This window comes from Nematolebias whitei, chromosome 5, assembly GCF_014905685.2.
Source record: "Nematolebias whitei isolate Nwh7 chromosome 5, NemWhi1, whole genome shotgun sequence".
Taxonomy (NCBI): domain Eukaryota; kingdom Metazoa; phylum Chordata; class Actinopteri; order Cyprinodontiformes; family Rivulidae; genus Nematolebias; species Nematolebias whitei.
Genome location: NC_056502.1, coordinates 55,114,345 through 55,136,636, shown reverse-complemented (window position 1 = coordinate 55,136,636; position 22,292 = coordinate 55,114,345). Strand labels below are relative to the sequence as shown.

The 22,292-nt window shown below is 43.2% G+C and overlaps 1 protein-coding gene across 1 annotated transcript in view; it reads left to right on the top strand.

Annotated features, from left to right (window-relative positions):
- Nucleotides 1–22,292, top strand: part of LOC119410439 (activating signal cointegrator 1 complex subunit 3) — a gene marked incomplete in the record, with an annotated part of 282,415 nt that overhangs the window by 30,007 nt on the left and 230,116 nt on the right. The window contains 2 exon segments of the mRNA XM_037677348.1: nt 11,088–11,264; nt 11,534–11,605. Coding sequence (XP_037533276.1) covers nt 11,106–11,264; nt 11,534–11,605 — 231 coding nt within the window.

Genomic DNA, 22,292 nt, shown 5'->3' with positions numbered 1-22,292 from the left:
AGGCAGAAACATGGGTGTGCTATGGGGTCTCCAGTTTCTCCTATTGTTGCCAACCTGTACATGGAGGAGGTAGAAAAGAGAGCCTTGACGTCCTTTTCAGGGACACCACCAAGTCATTGGTTCAGGTATGTTGACGACACCTGGGTTAAAATCAAATCTCAGGAAGTCCAACATTTTACTGACCACATCAACTCTGTGGATAAATACATCAAGTTCACACGAGAAGATGAAAAAAATGGCAAGTTGGCTTTCTTGGACTGTGAGGTCTCAGTCTCTGATAGAGGACATTTGCAAACTGAGGTGTACCGCAAACCCACCCACACAGACCAGTATTTGCAGTTTGACTCCCATCACCCTTTGGAGCACAAGTTAGGAGTCATCAGGACTCTGTATCACAGAGCAGACAGCGTCCCCACTAGCTCAGGAGCCAGGCAGAAGGAGAAATCCCACACAAGACAGGCTCTAGAGCAATGTGGATATCCTAACTGGGCCTTCCTGAAAGCAGAGAAGAAACCCAAACAGGACTCCAGTCAGCCAACAGGTGAAAAGGAGGAACCCAGACCCAGACCAGTGGTCATTCCATATGTTGAGGGAGTATCAGAGAAACTGAGACGTTTATTTTCTAAACATAACGTCCCAGTGGCTTTTAAACCCCAAAATACATTACGGCAAAGACTGGTTCATCCCAAAGATCCAGTCCCCCGGCACAAACAGAGTAATGTTGTGTATGCTGTTCAGTGTCAGGAGGGCTGTGATCAGTCTTACATCGGGGAAACTAAACAGCCACTGGCCAAAAGGATGGCCCAGCACAGAAGATCAACATCATCAGGCCAGGACTCTGCGGTCTACACTCATCTCCAGGCCAGCGGTCACTCTTTCAGGGATGAAGATGCCTCCGGGTTCAACTGTCCCCCTCTTACAATGCTGTGATTGCTAGTATCACTCAGCCCTCTGTGAATAGTACACAGCCATCAGTGTGCTAATGATCCATTGTTAGGCTGATGGTCCTTCTTGAGCATGTGATCAGCTGGTTTTGGTTGTCAGCAGCAAAACTGGTTGATCCACTCTGAGAAGGTGCTATTTAAGAGACTGAGCTGAAAACAGTACCTCAGACTGAAGAAGTCTCTCGGACGAGAGACGAAACGTTTCTACATTTTTTGTTGTTTTGCTTTGTTTTGGGGTTTTTTGAATGTCCAGAGGACCAGATTTAACTTTTTTAGATCTCTTAATCTAAATTCTCCTTCTCAGTTATGGAAAAATACTGTTATTTTGTATAAAATTTTGCAATTGGACAATATGTTAGGGGTCGCTCACCATTTCTGCCCAAAGACCTTTGGAAAATGGCAAGAGAAATATCTCCTCCAGAGCCCTGGAAGAGACCACCCTGCCCCCAAAAGCAGTCCTAATCTTGAGGGGTCTGGTCTGGCATCAGCTCGGCTGAACAAGGGAGTATTCCTATCTTGATGAAAAAGAAATCCCTTCTGAGCTGTCCATCTCCCTCTGAGTGGCTCCTGGGGCGATAGCTATATTATCCTGTCTTGTCAACTCCACAGTCCATTCAGCACTCCCCTGTTGCTATGCCTGGCTTATACAGCCAGAACCAGTTCCCTCGTACCATTCTGGTGTCATGCTCTGATTGGCCTCAGCTCTTTAGGTAGGTTGGTTTCATGGAACACAATAGATTGTCCCTCAACTATGTCCTTTTAAGGTATTGAGTTGTTCTGCTGTTCTGCTCCTCAGTTACTGACACGTGATTCTTTTTACAGCTTACAGCTCATGCCCTTTTAAGGCACGGAGTTGTTCTGCTCAGCTCCTCAGATAGTAACACATGGGCCTCATTACAGCTTCCTTATTTATCCTGGAATGCGACCAGGCATGTTTTCAGGCTCTCTGCTCTGAGCACTGACTATTTTTAACTTAACATGCTTCCAACATGCAGCACTACTTTTCCCAATCCCACAACACAGAACCTTGTATAATCACCTCATGTAATGTTTTACTCCATTCTAATCACAGAATACATTATAAATTTTATATAATCACATCATGCAATGTTTTACTTTATTCTAATCACAGAATACAGTATAAATTTCATATAATCACATCATGCAATGTTTTACTCTATTCTAATCACAGCATACAGTATAAATCTTTTACACCTGCAGCCCATAGGCAGGGAACGATTTCATCAAATGTGACATTACTTGACATCGGTCTTTGCAACAAACTGCTTTTCTTGCTTGTAGAGGAGATGTTCACATTCGGATGATGTCGTTTCAAGAGCGTTAAGTTAGACTTGTTGCTGCTTCAGATCCAATCTCTGTGAAACAACGTCGATACACAGCTTTGGATTTGTTCACTTGTCTTTTAATAAGAAAGACATAATGTTCCCAAACAGGAGACCGCAACGAGATGCTAGGCTGCTAATGCTACACATGCTTCAAGATAATAGTGCCGTGCTGAAACATGCTCAGGAATTTGAGTTCCGCGGCGCATAATCGCTCGTTAATAAAATTTAATGAGTTAAAAAATAACCGAAACAGTACGCAGGTGGACCGAACCGAACATGCCGTACCGAAACGGTTCAGTACACCCACGTGTACCGTTACACCCGTACCATGTACTGTATAAAGTACTTTCTAATGATGTTATAAGTATCATTATATATGTTGTTTGTTGTGTAGTTTCTTGGTTTTGTCTTGTTTTTTCTTTCCGCAGGTCTAGAGGCAGACTTCAATGATGTTGATTTGTGTTCTCTTTATACCTCTCTCTCTCTATTCCTATCTCCTTCTTTACCTTTTAACCCTTCTCCCACTTTTCTGCTTCGTTTTCTTTTTTGTTTTTCATCCGTGTCCATTACATCTGAAACAAACCCAAAGCAAATTCTAATGAAATTTAATTTATATATCAAGTGGAGCATTAAGGCCAGCTGCTCTGCTTGTGAAAGTAAATCTGTTGGACCTCACTTTGATACTCGGACAATAATTCTGAGTGTCACAATGCTGGACAGGACAAGGGAGGGGAAAAAAAATTGTGTCTCTCTTGTAAATGAGTCGCAGAGTCTCAATGGGATTAACCTCTATAAATAAAGGTTGACTGAATGAAAACAAATATGAAACCAAAATTATTTTCTAGGACAAAAATGTTTTTAGTTTATTGTAGTGAACTAGGCCTCCGAGTGCAGCTCACACCACAATCTCTGGACGAGTGCAGATTGGAAAAAGCGGTGTTAGTCCAACAAGGCGTGCGCTTACAAAGTGAGTGTCATACATCACGTGAACGCTTAGCAGCCTGTGAGGCAAAACTTGCCGCAGCCACAAATAAAATCTCTGACGAGGGGCAAGGATGTCTGGAACTCAAAGACGAACTGGGTTTGAGTCCAGGTCACCCACCACCACCTCAGAAGGATTTTGCTGTACCTCCTACGCATAATCCCCTTCTGCCACCTCCACGTGAGTCTGGTGAATCACGTCCACGTGATTATTTTGTTCCAACAACACCAATTCCTCAGCCTCCGCTCTCGATAGCGGAATTGCATAGAATCGCAAATTATGTCCAACGCTTTGAGCCGGGGCCGTTGGGTTCGACCGACACTAAGGCCTATCTGCACGACCTTGACTTCCAATTAAGAAGCTATCCCAACGCTACAGTTGAGGCTAAAGTAGGTTTAATCAGGCTCACTTCAGCCAGGACGGTGTTTTCCTTCATACAGCGTCAACCTGATGCCACAAGAAAGGATTACTGCCTGTTATGTGCTGCTCTTATGAAAGAGTATACCCCTTGCGCGGGACCTGGCAGATATCCAGCTGCCGACAAGGTCATGCAAGGTAAGAGTGAGCACCCAAGGGCATATTATTCCAGAATTTTGCAGGCTTATTTTGGTTACAGGAACGAAACCGGCATGGAGGAGGAGGAAGCGTTTAAGTTCGTTTTCAGCAAAAATCTCCACCCTGACATAAGGATGTCAGTGCAGATGATGGCTAAATTCAAAGAGAAAACCGTCGGTGAGATAAAAAATTGTGCTGTGAATGTCTTTGAGGCCCGTTCACAGGCCAAAACACCCATTGAGGTTTTCCCAGGTGAGAGGATTCCTGCCCAGTCATTAGAATTGGAAGGGACGAGAGCTTCAGCTCCCTCTCCCAAAAAAGGCGAGAGGAAACGAGGTTTCCCAGCAGCCAAACCACAACAGTCCAGACAAGATCCTAAATGGTTTCCCAAGAAACCAGAGGATGAACAACTGTGCCAGAAGGGGGGTGCACGCCCTAAGGGTAAAAAGTATGGCACCAAAGGTGACCCATACAACCAGGGATCCCACTGGAAACTCCAGAGGAGGGGACCTGCTCCCCCTCCACGTCGGCCTGAACAGCCTGAGATGAAAAAGAAACAGCAGTGGGTCCAGAAAGAGAGCCCCAGACCTCTAAGCTCGGACGAGACAGAGAGTGTGCGTCGGTTCTTGGAAATGTTTGAAAGGTGTTGCCACGGACAAACAACCTGATGCGTTGTGTGGCAATATCATTGCTGATGAGTCAGAACACACAAACAACACCGTTACTGCTGTCACAGACAGTCACCATGACATTGTTGTTGTAAACTCTGACAGGCCCTCACCAGAAAAAGGGGGGGTACACTCACACGTCACCGACGGTGACCCGTCACAAACTGAAACCTCAGAAACAGCAACAGCTGTGCCAACGGTTCAGATAAATCAAGGTGACACAAACAACAACGTTGCCGCTGTCACGGACAGCCACCAGGACCTTGTTGTTACAAACAATGAGAGCCCCTCAATACACAGAGAGTTGGTGATCTCATACATCAATGACGGAGGCCCGTCAAAAACCGAACTCTCAGGAGCAGCAGCGACTGCACCAACGGTTCAGACAAACCGGGATTACACAGGCAAAGGTAAACGTAAGAAGAAACGTTGGCCAAAACCTACAAGGTTCCTGTGTAACCTGATCAGAAAGGGGGTCGCTAAAAAAGTTTACCTGTCGATCACACTTGAAGGAGTCCCCACACATTAAGCCCTACTGGACGGTGGAGCCAACATAACTATTATGTCAGCCAAACTGTTCGAGGAGCTTAGGACCGCCGCTAACGGTGTTCACAGGGAAATACCTCTCATAGAACATGCTATAGAACTGCAGGGCCTCGCAGAGACGAGGACAACCCTAATAGCTATAGCTATGGTTCACATGCAGGTTGGCGAGATGACACTATACCACCTGGTACATGTGTCTACGGTTGACTCATTCCCATTTTTGATCGGCCAGGATTTTATAAATCGCTTTGAGGCCATTATAGATTATGGTGAACAGACAATGTGGGCCAGAGTGAGCAAACCCCTGCCAATACTCATGCCTCCTGAGACAGTCACAGACTGCCCAACAGCAGGCACAGCAGACGGCACCGAGGACCTCTCAGCAGAGAACACAGTCCCAGTAAGTAAGCCTTTAAAAGCATGTGAAACCGAAGAGACCCAACCGGTGAACCCAACTCTGACTGAACAAGAAAGCCTCCTCTGCGAGCTGAGACAGTCAGAGCCCACCGGATACTACCTACCGTTGGTAGTTAAAGGTGTAGAGGTCCAAGGATCCCACACCAAAGATGCTGTACTGTCACTGTGGACAGATAAATCAGTTATTAACCAAGCTTTCTACAAAACATTGGTTAAAAAACATTTGGGTCCAGTTCTGATCGAGAAAGCTTTCTGCTTTCCATTGTATTTCAACAGTTCACGAGTGATGACTGCAAAAGGAGTCATTAACCTGCAACTGATCTGGAACCAACGGGAACTGGTCCACCTATTCCTCGTGGTCCCAGACTTACCACATGCAACCTACATAGGCTCTGACATCTTGGTAAGAGTAGGTGTCCGAGTGGACACCAGCCACAATGTGCTGTGGTCACTAAAACCAGCCAAAAAGGATCCTCCTGTGCTAGACACAGCAAACCTTATGGCTGGACAGACCATTCCAGAGGTCTGCCAGGTTGCTACCAACCAAAACATCTCAGTACCACCTCAGGTAACAAACCTAATGGTACGAGTCCACATCATGGCAGGACAAGCTATTAGCCTTAAACAGGTGTACTTTCAACCATTTCCTACGTTTTTCAAACTAGGACTGTCCATTGAGGCTGCAAGCCAAGTGAGCCTCGACTCCAGAACCACATCTGTTGCTGTGTGCAACACAGGCACAGAGGAGGTACGGATCCCGAGAAACACAAGGCTAGGATGGTTGATCTCCACAGATTTTCATGATTTTGATCTTGGCATTCTATTTCTGGGAGGACTCCCAGACAACCTGGTATCGAGTCAAGAGACTGGTCCAGTTTGGTTCACGAAACCAACACAGGCCATAGCTCTCTTCTCAACCAATGATGTCGATTCAGGACCTCAAACCTATAGTGTCCTACCTATAGACAGGTCTTAACGGCACAGAAAGAGACTCATTGGAGCTCCTCAAACATCAAGAACCCTTGACAATCGCTTCACAGATTGAACAGGTGGTCGCCCAAGCCGACACCCTGACGACTGATGAAGAAAGGGACAAACTCCGCCAAGTTCTCATGAAATATGAGAAGTCATTCTCGACTGACTCAATGGATTGTGGGTTGACCTCGCTCCACACAGTGAGCACCCCAACTCCGCCAAACTCACCGCTTACATTTGTCAGACAATACAAGTTTCCCCTGGCAGCACATCAACCTGTCAAAGCAATCATTGATGACCTTTTAGATAAAGGCATAATCAGACATTGTAATAGCACCTACTCTGTGCCTTTATGGCCAGTTTTGAAACCAAATGGTAAGTGGAGACTTACCATAGACTACAGAAAGCTAAACAAACAAGTTCCTTTATCTAGGTGGCCAATGACCCAGATCCAACAGGAACTACCCAAGGTCACTGATGGTAAGTACTTTTCCACCCTCGACGTCGCCTCTGGTTTTTGGACCATTCCTGTGCGCGCCGAGGACCAACACAAACTAGCTTTCACTTTTGGTAGCCGACAATACACCTTCACCAGGTGCCCCTTTGGCTACGCTAACTCACCAGCTGAGTTCAACTTCTTTTTGAAAAAAGCATGTCCAGATGCCCATGAACGTGGGACGCTGATCTACGTGGACGATGTCCTTTTGAGGCATTCAACACTGGACTTACACTTGGCTGAGATCGACCACGTTCTGAATCAACTGATTACTGCTGGTGCTAAAATCTCACTGTCAAAATGCCAGTGGTGCAGGACCAAGGTGGACTACGTTGGCCTACTAGTAGGTCCAGAAAGAGTACAACCACAATTGACTCGCACCCAAGGCCTAGACAATCTCAAAGTCCCCACCAATCTCAGAGAACTACAAAGTTTTCTGGGCGTGTGTAACTACTCACGCCAATTCATAGAGAACTATGCAGACCTTGTGAAACCACTGACTGAACTCTTAAAGAAAGACGTCCCATTTGTCTGGACTGATAACCAACAGCAGGCAATGAACGCTCTCAGGGACAGACTCAAGTCAGCCCCATGTCTAGTCTATCCAGACTACAACAAAGAGTTTCACCTGGAAGTGGGCTTTTCAGCTCACTGCATGAGTGCAGGTCTGTACCAGATGCACGACAAAGACAAGTGTGTGGTGGCAGTAAGACAATGGCAGGCTCCGAATTAAAGTTCTCAGACTGTGAGAAAGCTCTACTGACCACTGTGTGGGCAGTTAAACACCTCCAGTTACATCGGTGGACAAAAAAATCATTGTTAAAACACAACACCAGCCAGTAACTTTCCTGAATAGCCAACGCATCAGAGATGGTGTGGTGACAAAGTCACAGGTAGCCACGTGGCTCATGGCGCTTCAAAGTTTTGACCTAGACATCCGCTACGGACAAAACAAGAAGTCACATTTGGGCACCGACCTGGCACTCTGCCAGGAGTGTACACAAGATGTACCTGCCACCCATCCGCCAGGTGCGGAAAAACCCTCAGTAAGTGATGACCCGAATCACCACTACTTTGATAGCAATATCTGCAAAGATATGACAACATTGTATGTGGATGGATGCTCATTCCACCACAAACAAACCTGCAAATCAGGTGTTAGAGGGATTCTCCTCCCAGACCAACAAGAGGTCACTTTTAGCTATAAATTAGGCTCTCAGACTTCTCAGTACGCTGAGATAGCAGGAATCCTAATAGCTCTCCAGATGGCAGTAGAACGCTCCATCCAAACGCTAGTCATCTGCATGGACTCTAATTACGCTCGACTTAGTTTCTTGTGTCATCTCGCTCTGTGGAAACAGAACAGCTTTCTCACAAGCATCAAGAAAGTGGTCAAACACAAAGAGCTTTTCATGGTATGTGATCACTTGGTGACATCACATGACCTACAGGTCTACTGGAAAAAGGTTCTAGGACATTCAAGAGTCCTAGGCGATGACAAGCGGTATAATGACCTTGCAGACTTCCTAGCCAAGGACAGAGCCGTGGACGGCCCTACGTGGTCCTTTGACCCCTCCTGGCTGCTCGCAACTCTGTCAGTACAACCTACAGCCGAGGTAATGGCAGTCACACGTGCACAGGCTGCAGCCAAGCCGGCTGACAACACAGTCTCTGTACAACCTATGCTGACTGACCCAGACATCATCCAAACTTCAAACCACAAGGACTGGGACGTGAAACTCCCTCTGGTCCTTATGGCCATAAGGGCCACTCCACACACATCGACTGGCATCTCTCTTTTCGAGATGATGACTGGTCGACAAATGACTCTCCCTCTACACCTGTTGTACCAACCAGGCGATGCCGCCATGGCAACAGCCTACACCACACAACAATACATGAATGACTTGGAAGAACACCTTAAAAACACCTTTGCGTTTGCCCAGAAAAACCTGGAAAAATCCGCTGAAGGACGAAAGGCGTACTATGACCAAAAGGCCTCTCACGAGGAACTCCAAGTGGGAGATAGGGTCTGGTACTACACGTTCGCCCCCACAACCGGGAAAAGAGAGTCCGGGACCGGAACTCTCGCCCGCAAACTGATGCCCAGGTGGACTGGACCCCACCTGATAACAGACAAACTGTCTCCAGTTGTCTACCAAATCAAAAATCAGCAAAGGACAAAAAGAGCCAATTGTTAAATGGGTACATCAAAACCAGGTTAAACTACACAAGGCGTTCAATAACTCCACAAGAGACAAAGATCTCACAAACTCAGACCTAGTGGGAAAAAAGGTTGTCCAAGCAGAAAGCTAATCCTTCAGTTGATTCTCGCCATAGACTCCAAAACATTTAGGGGGAAAACCAAAAAACCAAACCTCAAGTAACAAAATTTAACTTTTGTTAGAAGTTCAGGCATTGTGTAAACAAAAAGCAAACTTCCACATTTTATAAACCCAAAGTTCATTTGTTATGTAGCATAATAAACATTAAATGTTGAAAGTGAGAAACTGTACAGTGAAAACACAAGAAAGAGGTTAGGACTGGACCGTGTGAAGCTTCTCGTCTCCTGTCAACAATGGTCTTTAAATGTCTAGAAACTAAGGAGACCAGTTGCTGGTGTTTGATTCAGAATAACTCATCCATACTCTGAATAGCGTACAAAATGGTGGGTTCACACTGCCAGGGTTGGGAGGGAGGATGTCCACCCTGTTTACTAGGCCAAGGTGTGTCAGTTGCCTAACAAAGTCACAGCTTCAACAGGCTACCTAAACCTGTCATATTAATAGATAATATGTGGCGATCATTTAACTCTATGGTTGCTCCCTCAATGCTGTTACAGATGATGCTCATTGTGCTTTTTTGAACACAACAGAATGTCCATCCAAACATCCATTTTCTTCCGCTTATCTGGGGTCAGGTCGCGGGGGTAGCAGCTTAAGTTGAGAGGCCCAGACTTCCCTCTCCCCAGCCACTTGGGCCAGCTCCTCTGGGGGAATCTTGAGGCGTTCCCAGGCCAGCCGAGAAACATAGTCCCTCCAGCATGTCCTGGGTCTTCCTCTGGGTCTCCTCCTGGTGGGACGTGTCCGGAACACCTCACCAGGGAGGCGTCCAGGAGGCATCCTAACCAGATGCCCGAGCCATCTCAACTGGCATCTCTCAACGTGGAGAAGCAGCGGCTCTACTCTGAGTCCCTCCCGGATGATCAAGCTTCTCACCCTATCTCTAAGGGAAAGCCCATACACCCTGCGGAGAAAACTAATTTCGGCTGCTTGTATTCGAGATCTCGTTCTTTCGGTCACAACCCAAAGCTCTTGACCATAGATGAGGGTAGGAACATAGATTGATCGATAAATTTAGAGCTTCGCCTTTTGACTCAGCTATATCTTCACCACGACAGACCTGTACAGCGCCCGCTTCACTGTAGATGCTGCACCTATCCGCCTATCGATCTCACGTTCAATTTTTCCCTCATTCGTGAACAAGACCCCAAGATACTTGAACTCCTCCACTTGGGGCAGGACCTCCTCTCTGACCCGGAGTGGGCACTTTACCATTTTCTGGCTCAAGACCATGGCCTCGGATTTGGAGGAACTGATCCTCATCCCGGCCGTGTCGCACTCGGCTGTGAACTGCTCCAGCGAAAGCTGTAGATCCCGATCTGATGAAGCCAATAAAACTACATCATCTGTAAAAAGCAGAGACGCAATCCTAAGGCCACCAAAACAGTTCCCCTCAACACCTTGGCTGCGCCTAGAAATTCTGTCCATAAATGCTAAGAACAGAATCTGTGACAAAGGGCTACCTTGGCGGAGTCCAACTCTCACCGGGAACGAGCCCGACTTACTGTCGGCAATGCTGACCAGGCTTTGACACCGGTCGTACAGGGACCTAACAGCCCGTATCAAAGGGCTGGTACCCCATACTCCCAGAGTACCCCCCACAGGGTTCCCCGAGGGACACGGTCCAACGCCTTCTCCAAATCCACAAAGCACATGTAGACCGGTTATGCTACACCAGAATGTGTCATTCATTACCCCGTCCATATGAAAGCTGGTCACGAGGCTGTTTTAGGAACCTGTTCCATTGTTATGTAGCTTTGTCTCTGGATGAAAACACAACTGTGCTTTAACTTTTCCACTGTTGTTTGATGGACAGGTGGAGTCCACGCAGAGTATGATCAGGATTCTGGGACTGTCGGCCACCCTGCCCAACTATCTGGATGTGGCCTCCTTCCTGCATGTCAACCCCTACATCGGCCTGTTTTTCTTTGACAGTCGCTTCAGACCCGTGCCTCTTGGACAAACCTTTGTTGGCATTAAAACCATCAACAAGGTAAACTAGTAGCCTTAACTCATACTGTTTACTCTATTCATGAGTATATTCACTAATGCTTTGCTTGTTTCTATATTAACATATTTTACATAAAGACAAGCTCATAGTTCTGTTTCCATAGACAGTTTAATGATCTGATGATCATTTGTCATCACTTGATTAACAAAGAATAACGATATAGTATTGGGAATGTTCTGTAACCAAAGCAGATTATTTGTCTATGGTGAATATTGAATTATGAAAATGTTTTCTTTTGTGGCCTTGTTTAGATCCAGCAGATTCACGACACAGAAGAAGTTTGTTACAGCAAAGTTCTGGAGCAGGTGAAAGCGGGTCATCAAGTGAGTGCTTCTATATTTAATGTGAAAGTCCATCTGTGTGCAAACAGTTACAAAGATTAGTTTACAGTGATTGATCAGTGATGATGTACAGTGATGGTTCTAGAATTGCGCTGCTCGAGGTGGCTGCATGTTGGAGCAGCTCTGTCACATTAGTTCTGAGTTATTGCTTTTGAAAACTTTAATTCCTCTTTTTTGTGGATTTAAATCGCTTTGTTCAGATAATTACTTCCTCTGGTATCAGATGCTGTGCAGCTGGAAGGATTTTCACTGAAAGCTTTTTACTTTTAGACAGTTGTTATGATGTGTAACCATGGCAACAAGGTGTTTTTTTTTTAAACAACCAGCAGCAGCTGATTAACATCTCAAATCCTCAAATAATATCTCAGCTACAGCCCCAAATCTCAAATGAGTTGAAAAGGAGGCGCCGTGGATGAATTTACGTCAACCTGGCGGCGGTGCTGGAGTACCTGACTGCCAGGATCCTGGAGGTGGTGGGAAATTCTGCTCGTGACAACATGAGGACTGGGATCATCCCCCGACACCTTCAGCTGTTTGTCCGTGGTGACGAGGAACTCAGCAGACTGCTGGGAGGAGTGACCATCACTCAGGGAGGAATTCTGTCCGGGATTTGGGCAGTCCTACTGCCCAGGAGGACCGAGAGACCCGCCGGATCTGACATCAAGCTTGATCCGGGTGTACCGATCAGTATCTGTGGCCAGATTCTTTGGATTCACTGCAGGAGCTCATTCTTGCCCACAGCTATCAGCATCTATATCAACTCCTGCATTAAACCAGGATGATGAGCTACAACAAGACTTAGTTTCCCTCTGAGATTAATAAAGTATTTTTGAATTGAATTGAATTTAATTGAGCATTGTTGTAATGTAAAAAAGTAGAAATACTTTGTTTCTGTACTTAAGTAGAATTTTGACCTATTTTTACTTTACTTCGTTATTTACATTTCTAGCGACTTTCACTTTTTACTTCTGTAGTGGACTAGGCCTACGTCGAAACTAAGTCTAAGGTCAAAACTCTTGACCTTTAGAACCTTGTGGGACAGGAACTGTCATTTCATGTATTTGAATACATAAATACAGGTTCACCCATCCTGAGACTTTCTTTCTTGAAGATTCAAGTGAAAAGAACACTCTCTTTTTATTATCATTACTATCTTACAAATGTTGATAATCAAAGTGTCTTAGTTCAAACCATTTTAGATGTTGCAGTGAACTAATCAATTTTATTAACTGAGTAATGATTTTTATTCTCATGTTAAAAGCTGTTGCAGAGTAATTATGCATTTTTCTGATTTCTGCTTTTGAATGAGCAAGTGTGTGCGTTTACAAGGTTACAGTCAAACGAAAAACAAGTTGTTATGTTAAAACTGTCATGTTTTAGAATCCTCTCAGACGTAAATAGAGATGTTTTGCACCTGTTTCTTAAACACGCCACAACAAAACCCTCTCGGTCTGTGAGAACATTTCTGAGCTGTCCCATAACAATTCTCGCTGTCTCTAACCTCTTACGTCACAAAACCCACCCCGTCTGGTCGTTTCTGACCAATGAAAAATCCCAAAAAGTGAACCGGGAAAGAGTCTTTAAAATGTCAGTACTTCCTGGTCTTACAGAGTCAGAGAGTTACGGAGTTGGAGAGTTGTCAGACTTCTAGAGTTCTGTGGGAGTTCTGTAAACTACACGAGAGCTAAAGTTCTGATGGAGTGCTGTTGGAGTTCCTGACATGACAACAAAGCTCTTCCGAGTTCCATGGGATTATAACATTTTCCACTGAGGTGAATATGTGTCGAACAGAGCCTCGCCATTACTTCGGACGAGTAACAGCATCCTACTGAGACGCTGAAAGGGTGCGTTAAACGGAATCTCACCTGAGACATCTCCAGGTAAAGGAGCCGATTTCATCACCTAAGTGTACTGTAAGGAAAAGCTGAAGAAAGCCGGAGAGTGTCGATTCTGGTGAACACTTAATTTCCCTCACATACCATCTTAACTCCCTCTAAACTTCTTTCCATCTCTAAACTTTTCTATCAAGTAGAAATTCTTCCAGATATTTAGAAATGTCTGTGTAAAATGCTCACCCACATTCATGTGGGCAAAAGATCATAGTTGTACAGTTTTATAAATGTCTGTGGTGCAGCAACGGAAAAATCATGGCCGTATGATTTTTCCTGATTGATTGCTTATATTGTTATTTTCATAATTTGCCAAATTAATGTAAATGTTTGATGTTAAATTTGATTCTGTAAATAAATGACCGCATTCATTTTGATGGGTCAAATATAAATGACGTCTCACTTTGCATTTCCTTAAATTCAATGCACGTTTTATTTAGTCCAGAAAAATGAGGAACCCGCGTTAAATGATGAATATATCCCAGCATCTGTTCATCTACAAACTGGTGGCCCGTACGGGGATCGAACCCGCGACCTTGGCGTTATCAGCACCATCTGTTCATCTACACTTCACTAAATTTCCTCTATAAATGTGTACTTTTTCTTCAATACATTTCCCGTAACCATCTTAGTTACTGGTTACTACAATTTAAAATTAGAAGAAAGCTGATTGGGCAAAGCCTGTTTGTTCTCCCAGTCTGTCGGTGAGTGAGAGAGAAGTGGCCGCATGAAGTCAAAGTCAATCACAAACCCAGCCTCTCCCCCTCTGTTTGTGTGAAACCTGCAACTCCTGCTGTGAACAAGCTAGATGCATATATCAATTGTTACAATAGAGCGTTATTGACTCACAGTAGAGACACATTCCTGATAGGTGTAAAAATGATGAAAGCTGCTAAAAAGGAGAAGTTTGGTGTTCTCTAGGACATGAACTGCTTCAAGAGCATAGGAGCTAATAGTTCTTATGCTACTATAGTATCCTATAATATATCCTATATTATTAATTAGTCAGAAAGAAACAAGTCATAACCAAACAGAACCGAGCTCAGTGAACAAGCCAACTACACAACAACGTGAGCTTTCTAACAGCTTTGTTAGTAAAGGTTAATAAAAGTTGAATGAATATACTTCATTAGAAACAGACTTTTTAAAGATCAATCTTTCATTTTTAAAGATTCATCTTTCATTGTTCAGTTCAGACTTTCCAAGTTTTTGTCACTGGATATTGCAAACAATAAATGTTGTTTTGGAAATTCTAACCTTTTACTTTTACTTAATACTCTTACTTTAAGTGCATTTTATAAGAAAAATTTACTTTTGATACTTAAGTACATCAAACGTCCGATACTTTAAGTCTTTTACTTAAGTAATAATTTTAAAGGAGACTTTAACTTTTACCAAATTAATTTTATGGTAAGATACTTGTACTTTCACTGAAGTATCACTTTGAGGTACTTTATACAACACTGGAGTTGAGTCATTATTCTCCACCACCACCACTTTCTATTTAAAGACACCTCAGCTTGTTGTGTCTATTAGAATGATTAGAATGTCCTATCATTGTAGATGTGATGGAGCCATGGTTTGTGGGAGGACTTGTTAAAGACGGAAGCTGGCTGCAGGCCACCGGACCCTGAAACCCCCTCCAGCCCACGTCTTTCCCACTGGCTCGAATCTCCCTCAGAAGTGGCAACTCACAATATCAATAAATCAAGGAAACGTCAATTAAGTTTTATCAATTATATTAAAATCAAAGTAGGAAAAGGTTACAGTTTACAGCGCTGGCCTCTCCGTTCTTTGACGCGATCATAACACCGGAAGAGCTCCGATGTCCCGTGTCATTACTCATTTATAGGGTCCTAGACTCCTCCTTCACAGAAGGAGAGCTCAACCTGTCAATGTATGAGGGGTTGTGACTAAGTGTGATCTCAATGGATCTTATGTGGTTCTGATGTGTTAGGAAATATGAGTTGGTGCTTCAAAAGCCTTTCTACGTGATGTGGCAGATTAAACTCTATTCCTTGACAGACATTGAATCCCAGGGAGACTCTCTTAGAGCTGCTGGCCCAGTTTAACCCAGTCAGAACCAGTTCATAATTTCATTATAATCCCATCTCTGAGCAGATCAAAATCATAGAACCAGTCTAGATAAAAAATATCCAACAGACTTAAACAACTAACCGCTCTAAAAATACAATTCTTGTGATAGCTGAGCATTATCCTGATCTTTGAATCCGTTTCATTTTGTATCAGGAACGAGCTTGCTGATAAAAGTGAAACTAAAAGCAACACGCTGGCATGGACAAAAGAAGGTATAAATCAGGAATGGAGTTGTGCTGTCTGATGCAGTTATTTGGATTTTTACACTAAACACTGAGCATGCATCAGGATACTAAACACTTTAGTTGTATGTATGTATGTTTTATTTATTCATTTCATTTCATCCAAACAACAAATATAATACAATTTAAAGAAAAGAAAAAAGATATACAATCACAGAAATAAAATGAAAGGCAGCAGAAGAAGAATGAGTTCTTATAATATCTGCCCCTTGTCCCCAAAATATATTCCAAACAAAATTACTATACAAAAGCAAGATGAATTAATAAAAAAAATAAATAAAAATAAAAACCTAGCTAAAATATAAGATCAACTGTAAACAATTTTTATGAACTCACATTATACTTAATATTTTTTTTAAAAACAAATTTTTATCATCTTCTTGAATATGTACATAGTTTTGGCATTTTTAATATCAACCTCCAGATCATTCCACAATCTAATACCCTGAGATCTAGTGGATCACATCTTCAGACTGGTGCGACACCACGGCTTCACAAACATCTCCATCCCCTTAAGATAATAATTACTTTCTCTTTTAACAAATTTCCCTTGAATGTTAGTAGGTAGTATGTTTTTGTTGGCCCCATACATAAACAGTAAGATATTGTCAAGTCATAGTTTTTAAGGTTCCCTACATCCTGGATGTAGGGAATCAATGAGATGGAACCTCTCCACCTTCATGACTTATCAACATGTGGCAGGATGAATTTAGAAAAGCTATTTTACCATGAAAAAAATCCCTATTCTGCTTCACCCTAGTTTCAGCTTAAACTGTCCGTCCAAAACTCCACTGATCCACAGGTGTATTTTCTTAATGAGAACTCAAATACAATGAATCAGACCGAACCAACATTTTTATGTCATAGTTTGATTTGATTGTGATTATTATTGGTACTGTTATATTTTAAACAGATTATCAAAGTTCCTCTGGCATCCCAAGGTCACCACATTTTGACCCTCATCAAATATTGGTGGAATTTACCCACAATGCAATGTTTATTCAGATATATATTTTAATTTCATAACTAAATATAATTGATGGATTCAAAGTTTAGGTGAAATGATTCAGTTTGACCAGAACTGATTTTTATTAACCCTTGTAAATAACAGCAAACATAAATATTATGCTGAAAACCTTGAATGGACTCACAGGACACGGCATTTTTAAAAATTGGTATTTAAAATTGGTATTTATAGACTACAGTGGGAGAAATGTAGACATATCACACATTATCAGAACTAACATTTAATTTGAATAACCTCTTTGAATATCCTGATGCATGCTCAATAATCCAGGTAAAAAAATCTAACAATGGTGAGTCAGGTCCTCTGAACAGGTTCAAGAAATAAATAAAAATAAAATTCTTATTGAAATGTTTAATATTTTATCCAAAATACTTCTTCAGTCTCAGGAGCTGCAATAAACTCAGTCTTATAAATAGCAACTTCTCATAGTGGATCAACCAGTTTGCTCGTGACAGCCAAAAGTAGCTGTTCACATGATCAAGGAGGACCATCGGCCTAAAAATTGGTCGTTATCACTCTGATGGACAATATAGCGGAGGTACGTTCTGGTGGTGCAGCACATACTGGAATAAATTCTCAAAATTTAAAATTTTCTTTTCTAAAACTGTCAATGGAAATGTGATAGTGGAGCATGAGTTCCTGAGCTTTATTGTTACAAAAATGAGAACCCTGTCTCAGGATGAAATTGTTTTATTAGCCTCAAACAATTTCTCCTCTGAGTAGATTGAGTCATCCAAGCGGCTATTGTTTGAGCTATGCACAACTTTGATGTGCTACATCAAACACAAAGGTCCTCAAAAGGATGTTAACAACATAAAGGACTGTCTCAGGGTGCTTAACAAGTGTGGTGAAAATATCTGTATATTTGTTACGCACTGTCTGGTTGAACTTCCAACAGTGGGATTTGGCAACATGGATGCCTCTGCCCTACTCAGCAGGGTGGAACAGATGAGCCTGGAGGTGTCTCTACAAAGGAAGGCCTTGGAAAACCAGGCTAGTGTGAATGAGAACCTGGAATCAGTAGTGATAGCTATGGATCGCCAGATGAATGCAGTCGAGAAGCTCCATGGCAATCCTGATCAAATGCACTGGACCGGTGTAGTACCAGCGCATTGCAAAGAAGCGTCACAGGAGCCAGTGACATCTGCACACCACTCACAAGTCCAACTGTTGGAGGACCCACTGAAATCCCCGGCCTGGACCAATATGGTAAAGAAGGGGATACGAAGGCCTCAGAAAGTCCAAAACAAAGCCGCGAAGCCCAGGAATGGGGATTTTAATGACAGTGCATCAGGGAAACAGTGCAAGAAGATGACAATAACTGGTACCAGCACAGATAACAATATCCCAGTGGTCAAAACCAGGGTTGTGAGTGTATTTGCAACAAGATTTGCACCTAATCTCGACACTGACACTCTACGCTGTTATCTGACTGATAAACTGGGGAAGCCGGTGACATGTCAAAAAATCGATTCATCTAAAAAAATGTTTAGCTCGTTTCTTGTCACTGCTGAATGTGAAGATATGATGGACATGTATGGCCCACAGCTGTGGCCAGCTGGTGTTTATGTTTGTTGTTTCTATGATGCCCATTGGTCCAGAGAAACCAGCGATAGATAGGTCTACTGGTGTGCATCAGCAACATTTGGTGTCCAACACTAATGTGTTGGACGCTCTGCAGGAGAGCAGATGAATGCCCGAGTCAATATTAAATAATGAGTATTAATATTGTCTATTACAATGAACGAGGACTACCTGTTGGGAACAAGGAAGCCGATAATTTGTGTCGCTTAACTGTAAATACACTCTTGGCTATCTGTGACGTATTGTGTGTTCAAGAGACTTTTTTACCGAAGCAAGACTTGGAACGACTTAATTCCCTGCATAAAGACTTCTATGATGTGGGTGAATCTACCACTGATTTGAGTGATGGAATAGTTTATGGTAGATCACCTGGTGGTGTTGCCAGGGCTGGAGTGGGACTCATTTTCAGCCCTGGAGTTTCATACCTCGGAGTGGCCTACTTTAGATCACGACCTTATTATTATTAAGAGTCAGAGAGATTTATTTGTCATTCGCATCTCATGTGGTACATATGGTGGAACAAAATTATGTACGCAGTATCCCAGTTACATCCAACAATAATATGTAAAAGAAAAACAGTAATATGATCTAAGATACTAAGAAAAACATCAGCTAAAAATACACTAAACACTAGTAGCATAAAAACATTACGTCGAACAACAGCACCAACATGAGTCTGTGTGAGCAGGTGAGCATGCATGAACACATCAACATGAAACAGATCAGCAGCAACATGATGTGATTTTTCACAGTGATTATCCTTGTTAGATATTCATGATGATGATGATGCATTTTATTTGTTAGCGCCTTTCAAGACACCCAAGGACATTTCACAACATTAAAAACACAAAATAAAACAATACAAAATGGTTATAAAAACAATAAACCAAGAAGAAAATAACACAAAATTAAAGAAAGAAGGCTAACTTGAACAGATGAGTTTTGAGTTGTGATTTGAATGTCTGAAGGGAGTCAATATTGTGGATGTCTGGGGGAAGAGCGTTCCAGAGTTGGGGAGCAGAGTGAGAAAAGGTTCTGTGTCCCATGGTGCTGAGGCGGACAAGAGGCATGTTGAGGTGGATAGAAGAGGAAGAACGAAGGGAGCGTGAATGGGTGGTAATGTGCAGGAAATCAGACAGATAGGGAGGGGCGAGGTTATGGATGGCCTTGAATGTGTACAACAGGATTTTAAATTGAATTCTGAAAGTGACTGGAAGCCAGTGAAGTTGCTGTAAAACTGGGGTGATGTGGTGAAATGAGGGGGTTTTGGTAACGATGTGGGCAGCTGAATTTTGAACCATTTGAAGCTTCCGGAGTAATTTATGGGGCAGACCAAATAAGAGAGCGTTACAGTAATCAATTTGAGAAATGACCGAGCTATGGACCAAGATGGAAGCAGAGTGCGGGGAGAAGGATGGACGGAGACGGTTGATGTTTCGACGGTGGAAGTATGCAGACCGGATAATTGATGTGAGAGTAAAAAGAGAGAGTGCTGTCAAGAATGACACCCAGACTCTTAACATGAGGGGAGGGAGAAACCATGGAGCTGTCAATGGTAAGGGGATAACTGTTGACTTTAGATGTGGTGGATTTAGTGCCGATGAGTAGAAACTTTGTTTTATCACTGTTTAATTTAAGGAAGTTAAACGTAAACCAGGATTTAATTTCAGCTAAGCAGGAAGTAAGGGAAGAAGGAGGAAATGAAGAATTAGGTGCAGTGAATAAGGTTGTTTTCACACCTGATAGTCCGGTAGACTCGGTTCGATTGGGGACCAATATTCATAACATTTTGTTTACATTTGAATTGTTGCGTTTGCATTCACACTGCACTGTGCAGTTGAGCCAAACTGTTGAACCAACCTGTTCCCCCACTCGCCTGTGGTGGCGCTGCACCAAGAACTTCTGAAAGAAACAACACAAAAACCTCTGAAGACACTTCTTCTTCTTCTTCTGGAAATAAAAACAAAAACGGAGTGGCATCAAGTTTTAGCAGTTTTAGGAGTTATATTTTGTCATTTTTCAACAATGGACTCAGCATGAGCAGAAGTTGAGGTAGAAAACCATGGAAAATATTGTTTTTCACACAAGGCAGCTGACGGCTCCATATAAGGTAAGAGAAATATGTGTTTATTTGCCCTGTGCTGTACTCCACTTCTTGCTTGTGGAGTGGGGCCCAGTCTGCTTACATTCACACTGTACTCGAACCGCACTGGAGTTCTCTTCTACCGGACCAAGACCTAGGTTTTAGCCCGGGCCAGAGTTCGCCTTTTTGTTCTGTGACAGAGTTCAATGGTGCATTCACACCAGCCCTGTTTAGTCCGCTTTAATCAAACTCTAGCTTGTTTTCCTAGGAAGTCCGGTTCATTTGGGGAGGTGTGAATGCACCCTAAGAAGATCTGGGTGTTATCAGCAAAACAATGGAAGTGAATATTAAATTTACAGAAGATATTGCCAAGGGGGAGAAGGTACATTATGAAAAAAGGGCCCCCAGGACAGAGCCTTGGGGCACACCTGAATTGACGGGGAAAGAGTGGGATCTGAATGATTTCAGTTGGATGAATTGAGTGCGGCCTGAGAGATACGACTGAAACCAAGCGAGGGGTGTATGGCTGATGCCAATGGATGAAAGTCTGCGGAGGAGGATGCTGTTGGAGATGGTATCAAACACTGCACTAAGATCGAGGAGGATGAGGAGAGAAAGTAAATCAGAATGTGCTGGCTCATGAGTCTAACAGCCTCAGGGTAGAAGCTGTTCCTCAGTCTAGGTTCTAGACTTAATGCTCCTTAACCTCCTTCCTGAGGGGAGCGGGGCAAAAAGTGTGTGTGCTGGGTGAGTGGTGTTTTTCATGATGCAGGTGGCCCTCTTCCTGCATCTGGAGGTGTAAATGTCTGTGATAGTGGGGAGACTGACTCCAACATCTTCTGTGCAGCCTTCACCACTCTCTGCAAAGCTTTTCTTTCTGCAGCTGTGCAGCCTCCATGCCACACATTGATGCTGGAGCACAGGATGCTCTCCACTGCACACCCGTAGAAGGAGATGAGGACTGAGTTTCCCAGTCCAGCTTGTGTCAGCCGCCTGAGGAAGTAGAGTCTCTGATGGACTTCCTGAGATTTAATTTTAACCCAGGTGTCATTTGTTCCATCTTAGACCTATTTCTAACAAATATGCCTCACAAATTCCCCGGTATAGGTGTTTTTGCTGACATTTTAAGTGATCATTGTTTAATATCGGCTCTCAGACTTCCACACCCTAAGCTCAGATTAATTTAAAAACAGGATTTGAAAAGTTTTTATGAACGGTCATTCCTCTGGGATTTATCTCACTTTGACTGGCATCATATTCTATTAACCAATGCCATGAACATCGCTTGGAACTATTTTCATAATAGTTTCATTTACAAAGTATTTTGTGAACAAACATGCTCTTTTTCGTCAGTTTAGAATAAAAGGATGAGACAGCCCCTGGTTTACTCCTTAACTAGCTGACCTCCTGCACAGGAGAGATCATCTTTGGGCTGCAGCAAGAAAATCTGGCTCAGACACTGATTGGTTGAGTTTTCGGCAGATGAAGAATAAATGTACAACTTCCATCAAAGCCGCAAAACGTAACTATTTCTTGGGATGGATAATGTTCTCAGAATATCACATACAGAACACCATGGACTTTGTGGATAAGGTGAGGGATGTCATCATGGAGACTGATGAAACAATGGTCTCTTTTGATGTCACATCACTCTTTACGTGCATTCCTGTTGATGATGCAGTAGAGGTGGTCAGTTTAAGATTAAAATCAGACACCACTCTGAGCAGCAGGACCACGCTTTCCACAG